The sequence below is a fragment of the Plecotus auritus genome (assembly GCF_963455305.1).
Source record: "Plecotus auritus genome assembly, chromosome: 6".
Taxonomy (NCBI): Eukaryota; Metazoa; Chordata; class Mammalia; order Chiroptera; family Vespertilionidae; genus Plecotus; species Plecotus auritus.
This window is the reverse complement of record NC_137773.1, coordinates 168,052,743-168,075,319: the sequence shown is the minus strand read 5'-3', so window position 1 is coordinate 168,075,319 and position 22,577 is coordinate 168,052,743. Positions and strand designations below refer to the sequence as shown.

Below are 22,577 nucleotides of genomic sequence, written 5' to 3'. Positions count from 1 at the left end.
AAAGAACCCATCAGTTCCAGTGGAATGGATGAATGGGCCCACATCAAAGCACATCATTGGGTAATTTTGAAACATTTGGGGAGAAAAAGAAGATATTTCAAGCTTCCAGGGAAAAACCCCACAACAAACAACAACAACAACAAAACCCAGAGAGGTCACATAAAATGGGTAATTGGATATTTTCATAATTTTCAATAGCAGTACTGGAAGCTAGTGGTCACTGGAGTAATAGCTTCAAAATCCTGAAGGAAAATTATTTCCAACCTAGAATTTTATACTCAGCCAAACTATATATGGAGGGTGAAGGTTTTCAGACCAGCACAAGCTAAACATTTTTTAACTGACGATTCATAAAACTGGGGGGAAACAAAACAATAAGTAGCAGTGTTGCCCTGGCCTGGGTAGTTATTAGTTGGAGCCTCATCCCCATAAGCCAGGGTTGTGGGTTCAATCTCCAGTCAGGGCACATACAGGAATCAACGAATGAGTGCATGGATAAGTGGAGGAACAGGTCAATATTTTTTTCTCTCTTTCTCTTCCTTGGAGTGTTTCCCCAATTTCACTTCGTGTTATAATCCCCTGGGGAACTTAAAGATCCCCATATTACCCCCCACGCCCACTCATACCCCATACCAATTAGATCAGACTATCCGGAAGTAGGAGCCAGACATCCGTAATTTTAAAAGACCCTCCGCTGATTCCAATGTGCAGCCAAGTTTGGGAGCCACTGGAATCATGTTCGAGGTAGGGTAACATTGTCAAGAGACCAGACCAGTCTCAAATCTGGTCTCGAGGAGGCAGTGGGATGCCAATGAAGGCTGTTGAATGGGAAGTGATGTCCCCGATAATGGGGGGGGGGGGGGGGGGATGAACGCACAGAAGAAATGGGAGGAAGTGAGACCCCAGAAGCAAGAAGACCACTGAGAGGCTAGTTCTGGACTCAGAAGTACGCGGGCAGCGTGCATGGTGTTCACGGTCCTCAATTCTATGGAAACTTCTGCTTCTGTGTCACTCTCTGCGGGGTCCTCCTCCGGGCCACATGGGACTTGCCGGCTGTGTGCAGCCTTGCCTCCGGAGAGGGTGGAGAGGGCGGAGGGGTGTGGACGAAAGGGATCCCAAGACATTGAGGGTCTGATAGGGGTGGGGCGGGGTGTGTGTGTGTGTGTGTGTGTGTGTGTGTGTGTGTGTGTGTGTGAGAGAGAGAGAGAGAGAGAGAGAGAGAGAGAGAGAGAGAGGGAGAGCGCGAGCCGCTCCGAGCGCCCCATCGATGCCGGAAATGGCAGCCTGAGGTTGCCCTAACTGCCCCCCAACTCAGGGTCCCTCTGCCCTTCCAGGCGGTTCCAGGCTACTTCCGGCCTGTGGCGAGAGGCGCCCTCCCTCGATGGCAGGCGCCATGGACGCCGCTGTGAGCGTCCAGAGGTCGGAGGCCTCGCCGGCCTCTTCCCACCTGGATCACCAGGGTTCCAAGAACGGGGAATCGGGCTCAGAGTAAGTGAGGGCATTTGAGGGCCCCCTGGGATCGACAGGAAGTGGCAGCCGGTGGGCGCGGGCTGGTGGCCTCGGTGTCTTTGTGGGAAGGGGCGGAGGGAAGGAGAGGCGGCCTAGGCCCTCGGGTCGGCCATCGCGGCGGCCCCGCCGAGGGCAGTTCGCGGGTGACTGAGACGTGTCGGAGGGGGTGCGTGTGCCCAGTCCCCGAGGTGACCGGCCCGGAGCACCGTCCCTCCTAGGCGGCCGAGGGCCACTCCGTGGGCGCTCACACACGCCGCCTGAGGGACGTCGAGACGCCTCCCTGAACCCAGGGACAGACACCCCCTCCCACCAGCGGCGACGTGCACGTGACAGGCTTCGGCTCTCGCAACTACGTGGAAACTTGGACTCGGTCTGCGCTGCACACAGCCGGCCGCCGGGGTCCCCGCGCCGCCGCCCCGCTCGTCACGGCCCTGGCGCCGCGCCTCCCGGAGCTGGGGCCCCGCGCGGCCGCTGCACGCGCCGCCCCCGCCAGGGCCGCGGTCTCGGGCTTCCGCACCGCCCGCCGCGCCCTGCCCGCCAGCAAGCGGCTCCCGAGGCGGCGACGGCGGGCCCCGCGCGGGCGCTCAGGCCCCGGCCATGTGGGACCCGCGGGCAATTAGGTGCGTAAGCGGCGCGGGAAGCGCGGGGAGAGCCACGGGCCTTGCGGGCCCCGCGCCTCCTCCAGGCGGGAAGCGGCCGCGCGCGGGGGCCGGCGACCCCCGAGACGGAGGCCGAGCGGGCCCTGCTCGCGGGCCCCGCGCTCATCCAGGTGCAGACCCGGTCCTGCCGCGCGGGGTCGGGCGGGGGGTGGCTCCGGCCTTCCGGGCCCCGGGGGACGAGGGCACGCGCTGCGACAGGACTGCGGTGGCGCGCGGCCTGCCTCGTCCCCACCCGGGGACCGAAGCCGCGGCTCCCGGGCCCACCGCCCGCCTCCTGGGGGGACCCCGGGGCCGCCGGCATGTTCTGTTGAGAAGACCTGCGGACGCGCCCCCGGGCACGCGCCCCCGGGCACGCACCCGGGCGCGGGGCGGGATTTGCGGGGAACTTGGAGAGTGGCCGCTTCCAGGCAGGGGGAGCCTCGCGATTCCAGCCCCGGGCAGGCCTCTTGCTCTGTCCTCCCGATCGCGAGTGGGGCTTGACCGAAAGGGGCTGCCCCGCCCAACGTTTTCTGCTAACGGGCTAGCCGAGTCTAGGGCCGGGGAGCTGCAAGGCCGAGAAGGGGAAATCCCCAGAAGCCCACAGGCTTCTGCTTCCGATGGTTTTCAAACGTGGAGCCTGGGAGGCGCACTCCGCACCCCCTCAGCGCGCACCCCCGGGGAGCCCTGAGCGTTTGCCACGCCGCTGAAATAGCGCTTCTTTGGGCGTGCAGCGCGGGCCAGCCCCCTTCCATGCTGGGGTTGTTTCTGGGAGGCTGCAAGCTATGGTGCTTCCTGGGGAGGATTTTTAGGGAGATGTGCAATTTGGAAAATAATGTTCAAAAGAGGAGAGAGAAAGGGTTCTCTCTGAGTTCTCTAGCCCCCAGCCCAGTTGCTATTAGCCCAATCAATCCTTAGCTGGAGGAAATATCAGGGAGCAAAAGGGCCTTGCATGCTCGGCACCCAGATTCTCCCCCGCTGCTGAGCCACCTGGGTGCCAGGCACCTTTCTCAGGCAAGTCTGTTACACAGATGGCTTGGTCTTTGATTGAGCATCCTGTTTGTGCCTTATAGGAAGTACCACCTTGAAGGAGAGTCAGAAGTTTGTTTCCACTGTTTTCCAGTTAGCTGTATTTTGTGGAATAGCAGGGTGGGTGCTTGAGTTCTCAGTACCCGCTGCTGGCCCATGCATCCTCCACAGGGGATGGAGGTGGCTTGGGGGGTGTGGCATTCATCCCCAGAATGAGATCCCGCTTAGCCAGGCGTATGTTTCTCATTCTGCTTTTGACCAAGACCAGCCATAGAGACCACATCCACCCACATACATATACTGTAAAAGTATAAAACTGCCACAAGAGTTCCGCAGTATATTTATCCTCTCTACAGGGTGAGGCACAATATTTTCTCAGTGTGTGTGTGTGTGTGTGTGTGTGTTTAAGCTAGTCATAACCCATTAACTTGATTTTATGACTGACTAATCAGTTTAGGTGGCAACTGCAGGCTCTCTTTGGGAGGCGGGGAGAACATCAGCCGTTCCCTGGGAAGTAAGTTTGGAAGGGAGGAGTTGGTGTTGGAGAGATGGAGACTGATATTCATACTTGATAAGGAAATTCCTACGTAATAATGAGAGTACCACAGGAGGTGGTGGTTCACACCATTAGCGGCTGCCAAGTCAGGCTAGGATGGATGCTTCTGCTCGCTCTGGTTTTGTCCGTCCACACCAACCTGGCTGCTTGCCATGAGCCAGTGAATGCTGCAGAACGGGGGTTGGGGAGGTTAGGGATAGGTTGCCCTTTTTTTTTTTTCTTCTTTTTTTAAAGAGTACTGCAAGGCTGCCTCAAACTCTGTATTCATACATTCCAAAGGGGGTTCTTTAAGTCTCTGCTCAGAATTTCACACCAACAGTGTCAGGAGCTGGGCCATGAACATATTATAGATGAAGAAACAGGCCAATCAACTGTCAATCACCCGTGGGATCTGGGATTAGATACTGGTTCTCTTGACTTCCCAGCCCATGGCTCTCAGGGACCAAATAGAGACTTTGCTTTTGTGAGGTTCTTAGAATTCTCTTTGCTGATTAGTTCTGTTTTTTGTTGGCTGCTACCAAAGGCCCATTGCTGTGGTCTATGTCCTCTTACTATTTTACCTTTGCTTCTTGGGATGAAGATTCTTTTAGAAGACAGAGTAGAGCCTGCAGACCCCATGTTTGGGTGGGGAAGATAAAGTGATCCCCGGATGTTTTTAAGAACTGAAGTGAAGGTTGGGGTGTGGGCCTCCGGCCATTGTCAAGAGCATGGCATTGTTTCAATTGACCTTTTCAGATGGGGAAGTAGAGCTGACAGGTCAGTGCCTTGCCTGCAGTTCTCCAGCCAGTGACACAGCTGACAGTGGGCTCATGGATTTTGTAACAAGTTTCCTTAGAGTGCAGCCTGAGGTCCTTAAGGCCAGAAAATCCTGGCTATTAGAAATGAAAGAGAAATTCAAAGATGACACTTTATAGCAGAGAGTGGGGACAGTGGCAGTGGCAGGGCGAGCATTCAGGTTTAAAATTAAAAAAAAAAAAAAGTACTAAACCGGCTAAACCGGCATGCTGGAACCTCCAGGCATCTCAGGACACTGACCAAGAGCAATGTTTTTCCTTTTGTCAGTGAGTCTGTCCATTCTGCCTGATCAGACATTTTTCTTGGTCTAAGTTTCTTAACTAAGCATTGCCTATCTCCTTGTTTTTGTGGAAAATCTGGAAACATGAATGAACCTTACCTCTGATACCCTGGCCCAGTTTCCCTGAATTGACTCCCTCTTTTGCCTGGGTGTTGTTGAACTTCAGTATCGCTGCTCATCTGTACTCACTATGGCGCGTTATTCTGAGCTCCTGTGAGCCTGGTGAGCTGGTGGGACTCCTGTGTGTCTGTCAGAGCCAAACCAGGTCTAGGTTTAGCTATGTCTGTATTTGAAGTTCTAAAGTCACTTAGATTGAGACGTTTTTATTTTTTAAGCACTGTGTCCTCCTGTCAATGTCAGCGTTTGGAAGGGGGTGTGTGGGTGGGGGGGGCGGAGGGCAGGATTGCTATCCCTAGAAAATGGTGATGACATTTTGGAGGTATAGGGGTGGAAACATTTTTCCCTTCTTCCCTGCTAGTTTCTTTGGCTGTTCTGAGTTAAATTGATGGAAGACAGGTTAACAAGAGAAAAACAAATTTAATTTTATACATAGAAAGGCCCATAGAAATAGGAGACTCAAAGAAGTGGCCGAAGCAAGAAGCTTTTATACCTTTTAGACAAAGAAACAATACATTTGTGAAAAATAGACAAGACGAAGGGATTTGGGTTTGGGGTAACAAATTGGTGAAGAAGTATCAAGGTTTGTTTATGTGGCCTTATCTGCCCTAAACTCCCTGTCTGAGGTGATAAGAGTGCCTTCCTCCCTCCTGGTTCAGGGACATTACCTTTCACATGGGACCTCACAAAGGAGGGTCAGAGCGTCCTTCTTACACTGGCTCTTTGTCAGTACCTTTAATTCAAAATAATCAGTATGCCAACGTGACATATTTTGAGGAAACTGCACAACACAAAGAATAGGCAATTTGATTCACTGTGACAAGAATACCCGGATCATAGCCTTGAACTGCGATGAGCTTCATGTCCAGCTGTGGCTTCCAGGGCACCCTTCTTTGGCCACCCTTGGGCCAGCTCATCCTCTGCCCATCCGGGTCCACTGTACCTGCAGGCTCCAAATTTGGTCACTTCCAGGGCTCACTCGAGTCTGAACTCATTCGCCAGGTACTAAGGTTCCCCTTAATCTGGCCCTCAGACTTTCTGTCTAACATGCCTCTTCTTCTCCTCTCAGTGTCACCCTTCATAGAACTCAGACCCTGTCTTTACCTCTTCTCACCTCTTGTTGCTTTTTGTTTTTCAAGGCAGTGTCACCCTTCCTGTGACACTGTCTCATGGAGGATGTAAACAGATAAGACATAGGCACTGCTAGCGGTGGTAGACCAGAGTTACTGCCAGGCAGACCCGTGAGAAAGGATTAGTGGAGATGCACACAAGCAGTTCAAGAATTCCCAACCCTAAATCCTTCCCAGCAGGAAGATTGAGGGGTGTTGGGAGGGAGAAACAGACATTCCAGGTAAAAGGAGCAGCTTCTTTTTAAGAATAACATTGCACAAAAGGGCCCAATACTGTCCATTTTCCAAGGAAACTGAGGCCTAGAGTTAAGTGAATTGGAGACCTGATAACAGGCCTAAAGTGGGACTTGATCCCAGGCTTCTGGATTTTGTTTTCTATCAGGGGGACACATTCATATCCTACTCTCCTCCTGACACCAGTCCCAGCCTTGTTATATTGCTGTGCAAAGGCATGTGAGAGGGAGGGAACAAGATGAATTTGGGTTCGCGAGCTACAACATTGTGGACACATAGTGTTGGAAAATGCTGGAAAGATAAGTTGAGTGTGCGTATGTAGGACTTAGAATGGAATCTGAGCTATTTGGGCTTTATTCTAAATGGAGTTAGGAGCCATGGAAAGTATGGTGTGTGTGTGTGTGTGTGTGTGTGTGTGTGTGTGTGTGTGTGTGTGTTTTAATGAGAGAGAGAGAGAGAGAGAGAGAGAGAGGGGGGGGGGGGCGGGGAATGTGTGTGTTTTAACAGCTCTGAGTTTTATTTAACAGCTGGGAGTATGAATGAATACATCTTTCAGTTTGGCCACCTTTTTCAAGGCCAAGTTCAAGGCCCCATGTTTCAGGAAACTGTTAGGTGGTGTTAGAACTGGGGCTAGAACTCAGGTTCTCCCAGCACTGCTGAGGGGCTGCCCTTCAGGAGTTCCTGTCTGCGGGAGACTGCTTTGTTTATGGGGATTTCCTGGGCACCTCTGGATCCTCCCCATGTTACAGTGGATGGTGTTTTAGCCTCTTTGCTGGGTTGTCTTGCCCTTCATTCAGATTGAGGGAGAAGTAGATTACTATGGTCTTGAGGGTGGTTCGGGAACTGAAATGGAGGCCATTAACCAGCCTTTAAAGCATCGCAGAGCGGGTGTGGGGAGAGATCTGGAGGGGAGGATGGCTGGGCTGCTATTACTCAACTCAAGTTCTCCTGTGAATGAGAAAGCACCTTTGTTCAGGGGCTGCCACCCTCTGTGGGGATGCTCCAAACTTTACAATCATCTATAGCTCTCAGATGCTTTAGGGAGAGTGGGAATATGAAAGGAATATGGCACTTGTTGGGCAGCCTCGATTTAGCACAGATACTGAGTCAGGATTGATGAGCAACCTGTGTTGGTTGATGCTTAACTTCCTTGTTTGTCTTGAGGCAGAGTGTGGAATGCTAACTTTTTGGGCTTGCTTTGGGGATTTGGTTTTAATTTTAAAGCCCATCCTTCCTATTTCCCCCAGTTTCCCTCACCCTGTGTTCACCTTGTCCTCTCCTAGGGCTTGTGAACACTGATTTTGGTACAGACTTGGATTTGTGCCTTGCTTGGAGAAGTCTCTCCACCTTGATTAAACCTGTTTTCTGACCTGGGAAGTTGGGATAATAATTATACATCTCTCACTGGCATTGTTAGGGACATTCAGTGAGCAAATGCCCAAGAAAAGCTTAGTATATGGAATATAGTAAGTGCTCAATAAATCTTGTTAGCATGCAGCTGCCTGGGACTACTCTCATTCAAATAGCAAAATGGGAAAATGCCAGTCTGTGGCATACACTGAGGAGAAATTGTGCCCATCACTAGCCACCAACTGGGAGGGAGGCCTCCTTACGGCTTTTCTCTTTGGAGGTCCTGTGATTGAGACTCCACTGCAGAACCAGGAGTTGAAATTGATCCATCTTTGCCCTTTAGTGACATTTCTTGAACATCTTCCAGGGGCCTGGCATGGTTTTAGGGACTTGGAACATCTGCCTTTGAAGGTCCGAACCCTCTGCACACTGTCAAGACTCACATGTGCTATAAGCTTCTTAGCTCGTCCTTCCTTGAGAATGGCTTTCTTTTTTCTTTTATTTTTTAAATATATTTTATTGGTTTTTTACAGAGAGGAAGGAAGAGGGATAGAGAGTTAGAAACATCGATGAGAGAGAAACATTGATCAGCTGCCTCCTGCACACCTCCTACTGGGGATGTGCCCGCAACCAAGTTACGTGCCCTTGACCGGAATCGAACCTGGGACCTTTCAGTCCGCAGGCTGACGCTCTATCCACTGAGCAAAACCGGTTTTGGCAAGAGAATGGCTTTCTTTAGTCTGAGTTTACATTTTCCTGCTTTTTTTTTTTTTTTGAATTAAAATACTTCTTTTTTGGTGAAATTATGGGGAGAGAAGATGGTACACCTTAAAAAATGTTCTTATTTGGCAAAATAAAGAGCTGGCAACCCTAATTAGGTTCCTTTCAATTTCTTTTCTTTGTCTACAAATGTTACCGTTTGCCAGCTCCAAACCAATCTATGGGATTATGCTTTGCGTTGAGCATTTTTGAATATCTGGGATTATAATTTCACATGGGAATATGTGGCACTTTATGCTGACCATTGAATTCTCAACAAGTACTTACAAATGTGTAAACATCTTTCTCCATTGTTTTCCCCAAGTGGCTGGCAGCTTTGGCAGTTTTATTTTGGTTGGATTTATCTGGTGGTTTCTGGTTTGTACTTTGCATGGTTGGCTTTTATTAAATGTGTGTCCTCCAAGGGAATGGATGACAGTTAAGCATTTCTTGGCTTTCCAGGAGATGGTCAGAAATCCAAAACCACCAGTGAAATTACCTCCCTCCCCACCCGCCCCGCAAACAATTCTTCCTTTCCCATCCTCCAGCTTAATCATCTGTCCCTGCTAAAAAGCCAGAAAATCATTTATTCATGCAACACCGCTGAGCCCTCTGGTTGCAGAAATAATAAGACTTAGTAAGACGCAGTTCCTGCCTTAAGAGCTCAGTCTACTGGGGAAAGCAGGAAAACAAAGGTCTAGCTAGCATGGAGCTCTGGAGACTTGGCACAGGGTAGGGACAGGGCACCCCTAATAAAGAACTTGTTTAATGTGAAATTGTAGGGAGGGGTGAAGTAGGCGATCCACTCTCCTTTTCTGTCTACTGAATGAAAGAAAAAATACTTAGGCAAAAGGAGGACCGTTCTGGAAGGCTGCTGATGACTTTGATAATTAGGGAAGGGGCAGGGGAGCCACTGGGCCTCAGAGGCAGTGGCATCCCTCTTTCTGCCTCTCCTGTTTCTAGGCACCGTATTCCCTCGCCCCAAAGTAGCTTTTTCGCAGAGTAGGGGGCAAGGCCACCCTCCTCTGGAGCCTCTTGCCTCAGTGCCACCACGGAAGTAACTTCTCCTAAAGTTCAAACACTCCTGCCTTCAGGTCGGAGGCACAGATCACAGATCACACATCACACCCGAGGGCCTGCCTCTGGGCACCTCACTCCCCTCTGAGAGGGCCTCTGTGGTGAGCTGAGCAGCCATCCCAGAGGCTGCTTCCCGGGGTGACACCCTCCCTCTGAAAAGGGTTTATTAGGGCCTGGGACCAGGAGCTGGGCCCTTTCCCCAAAGGAACAATCCCAAAGAAAGAGTTGGGGCCCTTTTCAGATGCTCCAGCACTGACCCCTCCCTCCTTCATCCAAGGCCCGAGTCTCACAGATTCTCTTAGCTGCTTAACTGACTGGTCATTTCAGGAAAGCCCTGAGAAAACAGGCAAATATTAGGGCTTTGTTTTTAACAAATATTTTCTCTGCTGAGTCAACAAAGCAAAGGTTCTGTAAATGTTGCAGGGTTTACACTCAAATTACATGTAGGGGCTGCCGCCGCCAATACCTTTACCCTGAACCATCACCCCAGTCAAAACAGAGAACATTTCCATCCCCCAGAAAGTGCTTTCGCACCCCTTTCCATTCAATAGCCTTCCCTCTCTTCGATTTCTTATATTTGCCAGTTCTAGAACCTCATCTCAGTGGAATCACAAGCATATACTCTTTTGAGCTTGGTTTCTTTTGCTCAACATAATGTTTTTTTTTTTTTTTTCAACATAATGTTTTTGATATTCTTTATGTTGCTGTGTGTCAGCAGCTTGTTTCTTTTTATTACTGTGGGTTTTAAGTTTTTTTTTACTTTTTAATTACACTTGACATTCAGTATTATTTTTATATTAGTTTCAGGTGTACAACATAGTGTTTAGACAAACAATTTATGCTGTGGTGTTTTCTTTTTTCTTTTTTAAAATATATTTTATTGATTTTTTTACAGAGAGGAAGGGAGAGGGATAGAGAGTTAGAAACATCGATGAGAGAGAAACATCGATCAGCTGCCTCCTGCACACCTCCTACTGGGGATGTGCCCGCAACCAAGGTACATGCCCTTGACCAGAATCGAACCCAGGACCTTTCAGTCCGCAGGCTGACGCTCTATCCACTGAGCAAAACTGGTTAGGGCGGTGTTTTCTTTAAAAAAAAAAAAATTCTTTATTGATTTCAGAGAGGAAGGGAGAGGGAGAGATAGAAACATCAATGATGAGAGAGAATCATTGATTGGCTGCCTCCCGCATGCCCCCCAATGGGGATCAAGCCCCAGGCATGTGCCCTTGGCCAGAATCGAACCCAGGACCCCCCAGTCCCCAGGCCGGCGCTCTATCCACTGAGCCAAATGGGCTAGGTCAGTGGTCGGCAAACTCATTAGTCAACAGAGCCAAATATCAACAGTACAACGACTGAAATTTCTTTTGAGAGCCGAAAACCGACTTCTGCGCATGGGCCATGAAGTTTCAATCGCACTGTACATGCGCGCCCGCCTGTGGTATTTTGTGGAAGAGCCACACTCAAGGGGCCAAAGAGCTGCATGTGGCTCGCGAGCCGCAGTTTGCCGACCACTGGGCTAGGGCATTGTAGTGTTTTCTTAAAACATTTCTATCATTCTATTTTTTAAAAAAATCTATTGTTAAACGTATTACATATGTCTGTTCTTCCCCCCGCATGTCCCCGCACCCCGACCCCTTCACCCTAGGCCTTCACCACCCTATGGTCTGTGTCCATGGGTTATGCATATATGCATACAAGTTCTTTGGTTGATCACTGTGATGTTTGTTTTTTACATGAACATTTTTTTCATTTATTTAGAACGAATTTTGGTATAGGATGTGTATTCGTTTTCTATTGTTGCCATAACAAATGATCACCAATTTAGTGGCTTATGTCAACAGGAATTACGTAATTATCTCACAGTCTGTAGGTCAGAAGTCTGGGTTGGCTTGGCAGGTTTCACAAGGCTGACCAAGGTACTGGCTGGCTGAGCTCCTAGAGAGAATGCAAGGAATCCTCTTCCGGGCTCATTCACGTTGCTGGCCGTTCCAGTTCCCTGTGGCTATAGGGCTGAGGTTCCGAGAGCCTCTTATCAGTTTCTAAGGCCACCTCCATCCTCAGGGCATCACTGATGGGTCCTCTTTCTCATGCATATCTGCTGCTGCACCTCTCCCATCCACCTTCTCCCGCCCTCCTCTCCCCGGCAGCTCTCTTCCCCAGCTAGAGGACGTTCTCTGCTTTCAAGGGTTCTTGTGGCTAGAATGGGCTCGCCTGATCTTCCAGGGTAATTCCCTTATTTTAAGGTCTGTAATCCTAATTACATCTACAAAGTCCCTTTTGCCATATAATGTAAATTTTTCACAGGTTCTGGGGGTGAGGGCATTGACATTTTGGGGCGGGGGGAGGGGAGGCGGATGAGAGGTCTCCATTATTGGTCTACAACATGGTATGAAGGAGAAATTTAACTTCTATTCCAAATATCTAGCCAGTTGTAGAAACTGATTCATTCCTTCTCTATCAATTTAAAAAGCCACCTTTATCATAGATGAAATTCTTTTATAGTATATATTATTTCCTTATATTCTGTTTGTTCCATTGATCTCCTTACTCTTATGTTAGTATTACAATTTAAAATGAGATATGTTTGAGATGCATTTTAAAATGGTAGAGAAAACGTTTCTCTTAATTCTTCTCTTTTTATTAAAAATATCTTGGCTATTCTGACTTGTTTATTCTTTTCGATGAAGTTGAGAATTCTTTCACTAATCTCCTTAAACATTCTGTTTTCTAAATAGAAATTTTGTTGAAAATATTAATTCATTAATATGGAGAAGATTTGACATTTTATAATAGTGAATTTGCTCAAATAGAAACATGTTGAGTATTTTTAAAAGTCAAGACTTTTCTTTGAGTAGAGTTTTTTTTAATCCATGTAAGTCTTTCAATTTTATGAGTATTATTGGATATTCTGTTAGGATCTTTTAAGAAAAGCTATGAGAGTTTTATATATACCTACGCTTTCATATTTTTTTCATTAAAATTTGTATTACCTGTTTTTCCCTTGAAAATCTGTGTCTATCTCCTCAGGTTGAACAGATACAGGTTATTTTATTTCTGTGTTAGTTTAAGTCTATAAACATTACATTGTAAAGCTGTGTGAATATAATTAACCTTCCCAGGAGTCCTCTTCCTGCCTTTCTCCACATAGTGAAGTGTTCCACTTATGATCTGGAATTGAACAAAAAACATGTTTTTTGAAATACTGGTTGGTTTGAGAGACAAGAGTGAGTCATTCTGAGGTGAGTCAGGTCTTAATGTGAATATCCAGGGAAACAGGGCTTTAGAGTTGGCTGTATCGAAAATTCTAAACAGTTACTCAGCGGAGATAAAGCTGCAATAGCAGAATACAGCTATTTTATCCCCCTCTCAAATAAAAAAAACCCACAAGTTGCTTTATGAAATCATGTCAGGAAGTTTTCTTCATGCTTTACAAGGTCAGTAGCAGTTTTCTTAGGTTGGACCTTGGCTTTGCAGGGCTTTGCTCTGCTTGTTAATGGAATAAGTAGGATAGAAACGGAAGGTTCTGTGTTTATGGGGAAGCTATGGAGCAATGACCTAGTTTCCAGTTGTCCTACTGCAAGCTCTAAGAGATGCTTGGGGGAGATGTGGCTGGGTTCACTCAGCATGACCTGTGGCCCCACATTCTATCCAAAATATGCTGCAGAAGTAATTCCAAGAGAACTTATAACCCTGATTGCAGATATTGTTCATCTCTATGTGTTAGATATTGTGTGGGTTAGAAAGATGGCAGGATGCTCAGTGGTGGGAATAGAGTAGTGCAAGAAACGTGGGGATATCCAGTCCCTGGGCAGAGACTCCGCACACCAAGATTTGGGGCAACAGCCCTCAAATCTACCACTCTCACACACAATAAAGGCTACATCTTTTACCGAGTAGAAGATAATATTTCAGATGTTGCACCTACGTTACTATTCTGTCTGGAACTTTATTCTCCCAACTAGAGGACCAGTGCACAAAATTCATGCACGAGGCGGGGGGGGGGGGGTCCCCTCAGCCCAGCCTGTACCCTCTCCAATCTGGGACACTTTGGACATCCTTCTCACAATCCGGGACCGCTGGCTCCTAGCTGCTCACCTGCCTGCCTGCCTGATTGCCCCTAACTGCCCCCCCCGCCGGCCTGGTTGCCCCCAACTGCCCCCTCTGCCAGCCTGGTCACCCTCAACTGCCCCCCATGCTGGGCTGGTTGCCCCTCACTGCCCCCCTCTGCCGGCCTGGTTGCCCCACACAGCCTGCTGTTCGGTTGTTTGGTTGCCCCTCATTGTCCCCCCTGCCAGCATGGTCGCCCCATGCAGCCTGCTGTTCGGTCATTACTGTGAGGGTGTCCTGACCAATTTGCATATTACCCTTTTATTAGTATAGATAGAACTTGCTCAGGGCTGGTGATATTTTATATCTGTTAAGTAATGCAGCCACATGTGACTACTGAGTACTTGAAATGTGGCGGGAGTGACTGAGGACCTGAAGCTTTCCACTGAGTTTAGTTTTAGTTATTTTATTTATTTATTTTTAAATATGTTTTATTAATTTTTTTTGAGAGAGAGGAAGGGAGAGGGACAGAGAGATAGAAACATCAATGATGAGAGAGAAACATCGATGGGCTGCTTCCTGCATGCTCCCCACTGGGGATCGAGCCCACAACTCAGGCATATCCCCTGACAAGGAATCGAACTGGTGACCTCTTGGTACAACCACTGAGCCACATCGGCCGGGCAGTTTTAGTCATTTTAGATTAAAATGTAAATAGCCACATGCATAAGGCAGGCCTCAGGATTCTCAAACCAGTGGCTCCCACATCTTGTCCTGTGATTCCTTGGGCTCTGGCCTCGTCCATTTGGTGTTGGCTTCATCCTCGGGCTGAAGTTCGGGGCTGCACATCTGCACATGCGGTGTTGAGATTCACAGCCACACTTCTACACTGGCCAGTGCCTCAAATGGCAGACACATTTGCTTTTAGAAGCTTATTCAGAAGAGTGAGAAAAATGTTCCCAGAAGCCTCTAACAAACATCTCTGTAAGTTTCAAGGCCAAAACTGAGTCCCACACCCAGTCCTGAACCAGTCCCTGGCAGGGAGATAGGATTTGCTCATCAGACCCTCAGGAACTAGGGCTGGGATGGGCTCCCCATAAGGACAGTAGCTCTGAGGGGAAGGGGGTGATAACAGAAACACAACTGGGGTTCAGTTAGGCTACTTTGAAGGCCCCAGGATGGTTCACTGTAGCCAAATGGGTAGTGTCGAACTTTCTGAGTTATAAACACCACTAATAGATATTCAGGGCCAACTTTCAAGTGTTTGCCATAAAAGTTTAACCTGTTTTTAGTTTTTACAGTGGCACCATGCTATCATACTAGAATCCAATGAATTCTCATTAGCCATTTACTTTAGAAAATGTATTTCCTGAGCTTGTTATCATTTGTGTGCTGTTCAGTTGAGTAATGGTTGTTGGGTGTCCAGGCCAGAGTCCACTCCTCTCCCTCCTGCCAAGTAGTGATATTATTGATTAAATAATAAGCTAAAGTGGGTCTGGCATGTGGTCATCTATGGTTACTTATTAAAAACAAAACAAATAACCCTTTACTTTTAAGATTGGGTCTTTTTGGCACTCCATAAGAGAGGACATTCATGTGGCTAATGTCTTTATGTAAAAGCACACATCATTAGTCATCAAGAAAATGCTAATTAAAACCACAATGAGATACCACATTGGTTAAAATTAAAAAGACTAATAATACCTACTATTGACAAATGTTAGCAGTTTATACTCCCAACACACTGCTATTGAGAGTAAAACTGGTATTATCTACAAAAACTGTATAGTACCCTGTGACCCAGCGATTCTACCCCTGGGTTATGTGGTCAAAAGAAATGCAGACATATATTCATTGGAAGACATATGCAAAAACGTTTGTAACAACTTTATTCATAATTACCTCAAACTGGAAACAACCCAACATCCATCAGTAGAATGGATAAATTCTAGTATAAATCATGCAATGAAACACTGCACAGCAACAAGATAAATCAACTACTGATACACACAGTAACATTAGTGAGTCTTACACATACAATGTTTAAGGAAAGAAACCAGACTCAAGAATTCCCAGTGTGACTGAGAGGTTCAGAAACAGATAAACCTAATCTGTAGTTTAGAGATCAAAATAGTGGTGAAGGTATGTTTACAGGAGACAGGGGCAATATATGACAATGTGCTATATATTGACTTGGATGGAGGTTACATGGGTTAAAAATTCGCTGATCTGAGCACGCAAGATTAGTGTATGTAATGCACATTACTGTATTTTACTTCAATGACAGTGTTAAAAGAAATAAATTTGGCCTTTCCAAGGAAATGGGTTAGGACATCCCTATTACATATATCTTTTCATTATATGTAACTAGTGACCTGGTGCACGGATTCGTGCACATTGAAAGGAAATTAATTAGAAGGTGCCCGGCCAGGTGGGACTGGGCTAGATGGGCTGGACATACCCAGGTGTCTGTGGAGTGAGCAGGGTCCCTCCAGCAGGTGGGGTCCCTCGGCCTGGCCTGCAGGGATCAGGCTGAAACCGGCTCTCTGACATCCCCCGAGAGGTCCCAGAGTGTGAGAGAGCACTCTGCAAAGTTGCTGTTGTATAGGGTGTGGAACACAAACGCAAGTGTGCAGTAAACCAGATTTGGAGCTGACAGTGCCCCAGCAACAACATAACCCACGGCTGAAGGTGGAATTGTGTGGCCCGGCAAGGAATCAGGCCCCCATTGGTTTCAGGGTGCATCACCTGAGAACTGCTGCTGCCTAATAACTGCAGCTTGGCAGCTCCTGCGTTGAGTGTCTGCCCCCTGGTGGCCAGTGCACATCATAGCTACTAGTTGGATGGTAGGAGGGACACTTAGCATATTAGCCTTTTATATATGTAGATTGTAAAATTAAGAATTTACTTCTTTAGTCACAGTAGCTGTATTTCAAATGTTTAATAGCCACAGTGGCTTGTGACTTCCATATTGGGTAGTACAGAATAGATCATTCCCATCATCATAGAATGTTGTAAAGGACAGGGCTGCTTTCCCAGTTGCATTTAAGATGAATTCCAAGACCTTCTGATGGCCCTCAAGATCTTAGCTCATCTATCTAATGGAGCCCTTACTACTCTTCCAGCCTCACTTCTGTTCCCCACCCACCTGACAGTTCTTGAACTGTGAAGCTTGGAGCCTTTGCATATACTGTTCTCCTTGCCTGGACACCTACCCATACTCTTCACTGGACTAATGACTGATTTTCCGGATCTTAGCTTAACTATCACTTTTTTAAAAATATATATATATTTTAATGATTTTTTACAGAGAGGAAGGGAGAGGGATAGAGAGTTAGAAACATCGATGAGAGAGAAACATCGATCAGCTGCCTCCTGCACACTTCCTACTGGGGATGTGCCCGCAACCAAGGTACATGCCCTTGACTGGAATCGAACCCGGGACCTTTTAGTCCACAGGCCGACACTCTCCACTGAGCCAAACCAGTTAGGGCTTAACTATCACTTTTAAGAGAAACCTGCCTTCCTCCTACAGTTTAGGTTATATTCTCCTTTACATGCTTCCTTATACCCTCTACTTTTTCTTTTTATGAAGGAAAATCTGTTAACTATAATACATGTGTGATTATTTAATGTTCATTTTCCTGATAGTAAGCTTCTCAAACATGGGGATAGTGGTTGTCCTTTCTCAGTCAACTCCCTTGTCCCCCCAGTGCCTAGCACAGGATAGATACTATATAAATATTAAAATTGGAGTATTCTGAGGTACCTGTGTGTTGAGTGAGTGTGAAAATTTCATCAAAAGAGGCATTGATTTAAAACCAGTCAAGAGACCCTGCCTGGTAGACCGTTACTTATGATACTTACTTTTTGCTGGGAATATGAGTTTCAGGATGTACATTTTACCAGGGCAGTATAGAGCCAGACTTGTCAACTGGTTTTAGCATCACCAACTTGACTTTGGTGTTCTGTGTGGTTGAGGGCTAATGAGACTATAAGTTGGGACAGAATAATTTAAAGTTGATGGATGAAGGAGAGTGGATGGACTGGGACAGCCCTAGGTTTATGGCAGGCTGGTGAAACAGCTGAGGTGGGATGGCAGGGTGATCTGTTTTTTCTTGTCCTATTTTGATACCTAAGTAGAAAAGTGTTGGGCCTAATGCTTCAGACTTCTCCTGAGGCCTTTTGAAGGATTTTGAGTAAGTTTCTTAAGAAAATCCCTACTCTTCTCCTCCTGCATTTTCCCCTTTTCCCCCAAGGGGAAAAGGGAGAGAGGGAAGGAGGGAGGGAGGGGGAAAAACAAATTGGAGTCCCCAGAATGAGTCTGATTTTGGATTCTTATCCTGGCTGACTTCCTGTGGGGAGTAGGAAGGAGTCAGCTTTGAGAATTGTTTTTTCTGGTCTCAGTTTGGAACTGTCTCTCCCCCTAGCATTCCAGAGTTGATCTTGGATCACTGACTGCATTTAGGGTCTTTGGAAAGTATTTTATTAAAAACAAATAAAACCACCAAAAACCAAAAAAGGAAACTAATTTGCTTTCAAGATTTCAAGTAGTACCCAGATAAGGTATGAAGGTAAAGCCCTCTGCTGCCCATTTCAGCTGCCCTGAGCCCACTCCTGTTGGTAGTTTTTGCTCTATTCCTATAAGTTAGTTACACAATTTCCTTTGCATACACACAATGACAAATAAAAACCACAATGACCTGGATCTCCTTTCCTTTCATTCATTTATTTATTTATTTTATTTATTTATTTATTTATTTATTTATTTTAATTTAATAAATCTTTATTGTTCAGATTATTAAAATTGTTCCTCTTTTTTCTCCCCATAGCTCCCCTCCACCCGGTTCCCACCCCACCCTCTGCCCTTACCTCCCCGCCACTGTCCTCATCCATAGGTGTACGATTTTTGTCCAGTCTCTTCCCGCACCCCCCATACCCCTTTCCCCCGGAGAGTTGTCAGTCCACTCCCTTTCTATGCCCCTGATTCTATTATATTCACCAGTTTATTCTGTTCATCAGATTTTTTATTCACTTGATTTTTAGATTCACTTGTTGATAGATATGTATTTGTTGTTCATAATTTTTATCTTTACCCTTTTCTTCTTCCTCTTCTTAAAGAATACTTTTCAGCATTTCATATAATACTGGTTTGGTGGTGATGAACTCCTTTAGCTTTTTCTTATTTGTGAAGCTCTTTATCTGACCATCAATTCTGAATGATAGCTTTGCTGGGTAGAGCAATCTTGGTTGTAGGTTCTTGCTATTCATCACATTGAAAATTTCTTGCCACTCCCTTCTGGCCTGCATAGTTTCTGTTGAGAAGTCAGCTGACAGTCGTATGGGTGCTCCTTTGTAGGTAATTAACTGTTTTTGTCTTGTTGCTTTTAATTTTCTCTCTTTGTCTTTTGCCCTTGGCATTTTAATTATGATGTGTCTTGGTGTGGTCCTCTTTGGATTCCTCTTGTTTGGGGTTCTCTGGCTTTCTGGACTTGTAAGTCTATTTCTTTCACCAGGTGGGGGACGTTTTGGGTCATTATTTCTTCAAATAGGTTTTCAGTATCTTGCTCTCTCTCTTCTTCTGGCACCCTCATAATTCTGATGTTGGTATGCTTGAGGTTGTCCCAGAGGCTCCTTACACTATCTTTAAGTTTTTGGATTATTTTTTCTTTTTGCTTCTCTGGTTGAGTGTTTTTTGCTTCTTTGTATTTCAACTCTTTGACTTGATTCTTGCGGTCCTCTAGTCTGCTGTTAGGTCTCTGTATAATATTTTTTATTTCAGTCAGTGTATGTTTAATTTCTAGTTGGTCCTTTTTCGTCCTCAAGGGTCTTGCTAAATTTATTGGCCTTTTCTAGGAAATTCTTGAAAAACCTTATAACCATGGTTTTGAACTCTGTATCCAGTTGTTTGCTATCCTCCATTTCTTTCATTTGTGATCTGTTTCTTTGTCTCCGCATTTTCGCTGCTTCCCTGGGTTAGTAGAGTAGCTTTGTGTGTTAGGTGTCCTATAGGGCACAGTGGCTCCAGCCTCCCCCAGTTACCTGAGGTGGACACTTTTGGTGCACCCCTTTGTGGACTGTGTGCTCAGCCTTGTTGTAGTTAAGTCTTGATTGTTGTTGGTATCACCGGGAGGAATTTACCTCCAGGCCAACTGGCTGTGAGGATCAGCTGTGTCTACGCTGGGAGAACTTCTGTGCTGGAGACAGCCTTATGAGACAAGACTTGCAAAATTGCAAAAGCCTCTGTGCTCAGCTTGGATGGGGCAGAGTCTCAGGGCTGAGCAGACAGCCTTGGCTTCCCATCAGCCCTGGCCTATGAGGCCCCTGGGTCCTAGTGTCCCTTGGTAATCGCTGCAAGCACCTCTGAGAGAAAGCCGCCCTCGAGTTCCACCCTCTGCCAGACAGTCCAGTTTCTCCCCGAATGAGTCTAGGTTCCCAGAAACTCGCCCGGAACTGGAGTTCAGCGCAGTCGGGAGCTTCCGTCTCCCTCCTGCTTTAGAAAGCCAGCTACGCACTCAGCTGCCCGTGCACTCAGCAGTCAGTCCTCTCGGCCTGCGCGCGCCTCCGGACCTCTGTCTTCCGCAGCTCCCCTGAGTCTCAGTGTGCTTTCTCTTCCTGACAGTCCAGATTCCCTCCGAATGAGTCTGGGTTCCCAGAGTCTCACCCAGGACTGGAGTTCAGCGCAGTCGGGAGCTTCCATCTCCCTCCCGCTTGGAAAGCCAGCCACACATTCAGCCGCCCATGCACTCAGACGCCCGTCTTCTCTGCGCGCGCGGGTCTCCGTACCTCAGCCTTTTGCAGCTCCTCTGACTCTCAATGTGCTTTCCTCTTTCCTTCTAGTTGTAGAATTTCCACTCAGCCAGCTTTCCTGTGGTTCTGGATTGTGTCTGTTTTGTCTTTTAGTTGTAGTTTTGATATTGTTGTGCGAGGCAGCAGTTTAGGTGTTTACCTATGCCGCCATCTTGGTTTCCTTCTGGATCTGCTTTCCTTTAAATGTGCTTGTTTCAAAGCCTACTTGGTGCATTTGTATTTTTTTTTTTTTTTTTTGCTTTTTCTTCCTTGGGTGTAGATAGGCAGCCCAAGACACCTCCCAACAGCTGGACCTTGAATTCTTTTAGGAACGTAGTGGAACTGCTGAAAGCCAATGCGGCAGCTGTGAAACCTGCAGCTGTGAAACTGTCTCTATTTATCTTTTAGTTTTTGCATCATTATCAAAACTGAAAGGGCAGGGAGTGAGTGCTCAGTGCTGGGCAGAATATCACATCCTGTAGTGATTTAACTGGGTGCTGGCCTTTGGCCTCTGTCTTGGCCCTTCAGAGAATATAGTTGAGCCAGTCAGGCCATCTGGGTTTGATTCCAGCTCTACCACTTTCTGTGTGACCATGGTTAGTAGCTTAACCCCTCTTTGCCTCATTTTCCCTATATGTCAAATGGGGATACAATCATACCTATTTCATGGGGCTTCTTATAAGAATAAAATGACTTGGTGATGTAAAGTCTAATTGGTGCTTAAGCATATTGTCATTATGTTAAATTACTATCACTTGCATTTAATAATTTCATCTTATAAATAGACCACCCAGTTGTTAAAAAAAAATGGACTCAACAATGGAGCCTTCTGTGTTCTAAGGCAGAGGTAAAGAGCATTCTTCCTTATAATGAGAATGTAAGTGGCAAATCTTATTTAGAAGGAAAAGCCTGGGTTGGCAATTCACTTTCCCCTGTGATGTGATGATACCAAGAAAAAGCAGAAATATAAGCACATGAAAACATGTGATGTTTGCCCACATAACAGTAAGAGCTCACTCTTGGTTTCTAGAGGAGTATAATCCCCCCCTCCACAAATTCTGATGTGAATTATTTCTATTATAGTTGTAAGCACAGAGAAAATATTTTGTGTTTGAGTTCTTCAGTTAAGCCCTTAAAAAGTCTTGTTTTGGCCAAAACCGGTTTGGCTCAGTGGCTAGAGCGTCGGCCTGTGGACTGAAGGGTCCCGGGTTCGATTCTGGTCAAGGGCATGTAACTTGGTTGTGGGCACATCCCCAGTGGGAGGTGTGCAGGAGGCAGCTGATCGATGTTTCTCACTCATCGATGTTTCTAGCTCTCTATCCCTCTCCTTTCCTCTCTGTAAAAAATCAATAAAATATATTTTAAAAAAAAAGTCTTGTTTTGATAACATTGATTAAATGTTATTTAAAATAGTAAATAAAATGGTATGCTATTGGTATAAAAACGGGTATATAGATCAATGGAACAGAATAGAAAGCCCAGAAATAAACCCATGCCTATAGGGTCAATTAATGTATGACAAAGGAGCCAAGATATACACTGGGGGCAAGGACAGTCCCTTCAATAAATGATGCTGGGAAAACTGGACAGCCACATGCAAAAGAATGAAACTCAACCACTCTCTTATACCATACACAAAAATTAACTCAAAATGAATAAAAGGCTTTAATGTAAGAGGTGAAACCACAAAATTCCTAGAAGGAAACAGCCAGTAAGCTTCTTTTTTAAAAAAAAAAAAAAATCTTTATTGTTCAGATTATTACAGATGTTCCTCTTTTTTTCCCCCATAGCTCCCCTCCACCTGATTCCTCACCCCACCTCATGCCCTTCCTCCCCACCACTGTCTTCATCCATAGGTGTAAGATTTTTGTCCAATCTCTTCCCGCACCCCTTACATCCCCTTCCCCCCGAGAATTGTCAGTCCACTCGCTTTCTATGCCCCTGATTCTGTTAATACTCATCAGTTTATTCTATTCATCAGATTTTTTATTTACTTGATTTTTAGATTCACTTGTTGATAGGCATGTATTTGTTGTCATTTTGTTGTTCATAATTTTTATCTTTACATTTTTCTTTTTCTTCCTTTTCTTAAAGAATACCCTTCAGCATTTCAAATAATCCTGGTTTGGTGGTGATGAACTCCTTCAGCTTTTTCTTATCTATAAAGCTCTTTATCTGACCTTCAATTCTAAATGATAGCTTTGCTGGGTAGAGTAATCTTGGTTGTAGGTTTTTGCTGTTCATCACTTTGAATATTTCTTGCCACT

At 46.2% G+C, this 22,577-nt stretch overlaps 1 protein-coding gene across 1 annotated transcript in view; it reads left to right on the top strand.

The window, feature by feature from the left end:
- The first annotated feature begins 1,950 nt into the window (after positions 1–1,950).
- Positions 1,951–22,577, top strand: part of TRANK1 (tetratricopeptide repeat and ankyrin repeat containing 1) — an 87,706-nt gene continuing 67,079 nt past the window's right edge. Inside the window, exon 1 of the mRNA XM_080674234.1 lies at positions 1,951–2,129. Within this exon, the coding sequence (XP_080530360.1) occupies positions 2,107–2,129 (23 nt within the window). The 5' untranslated portion in view covers positions 1,951–2,106. The remainder of the gene's footprint in view (positions 2,130–22,577) is intronic.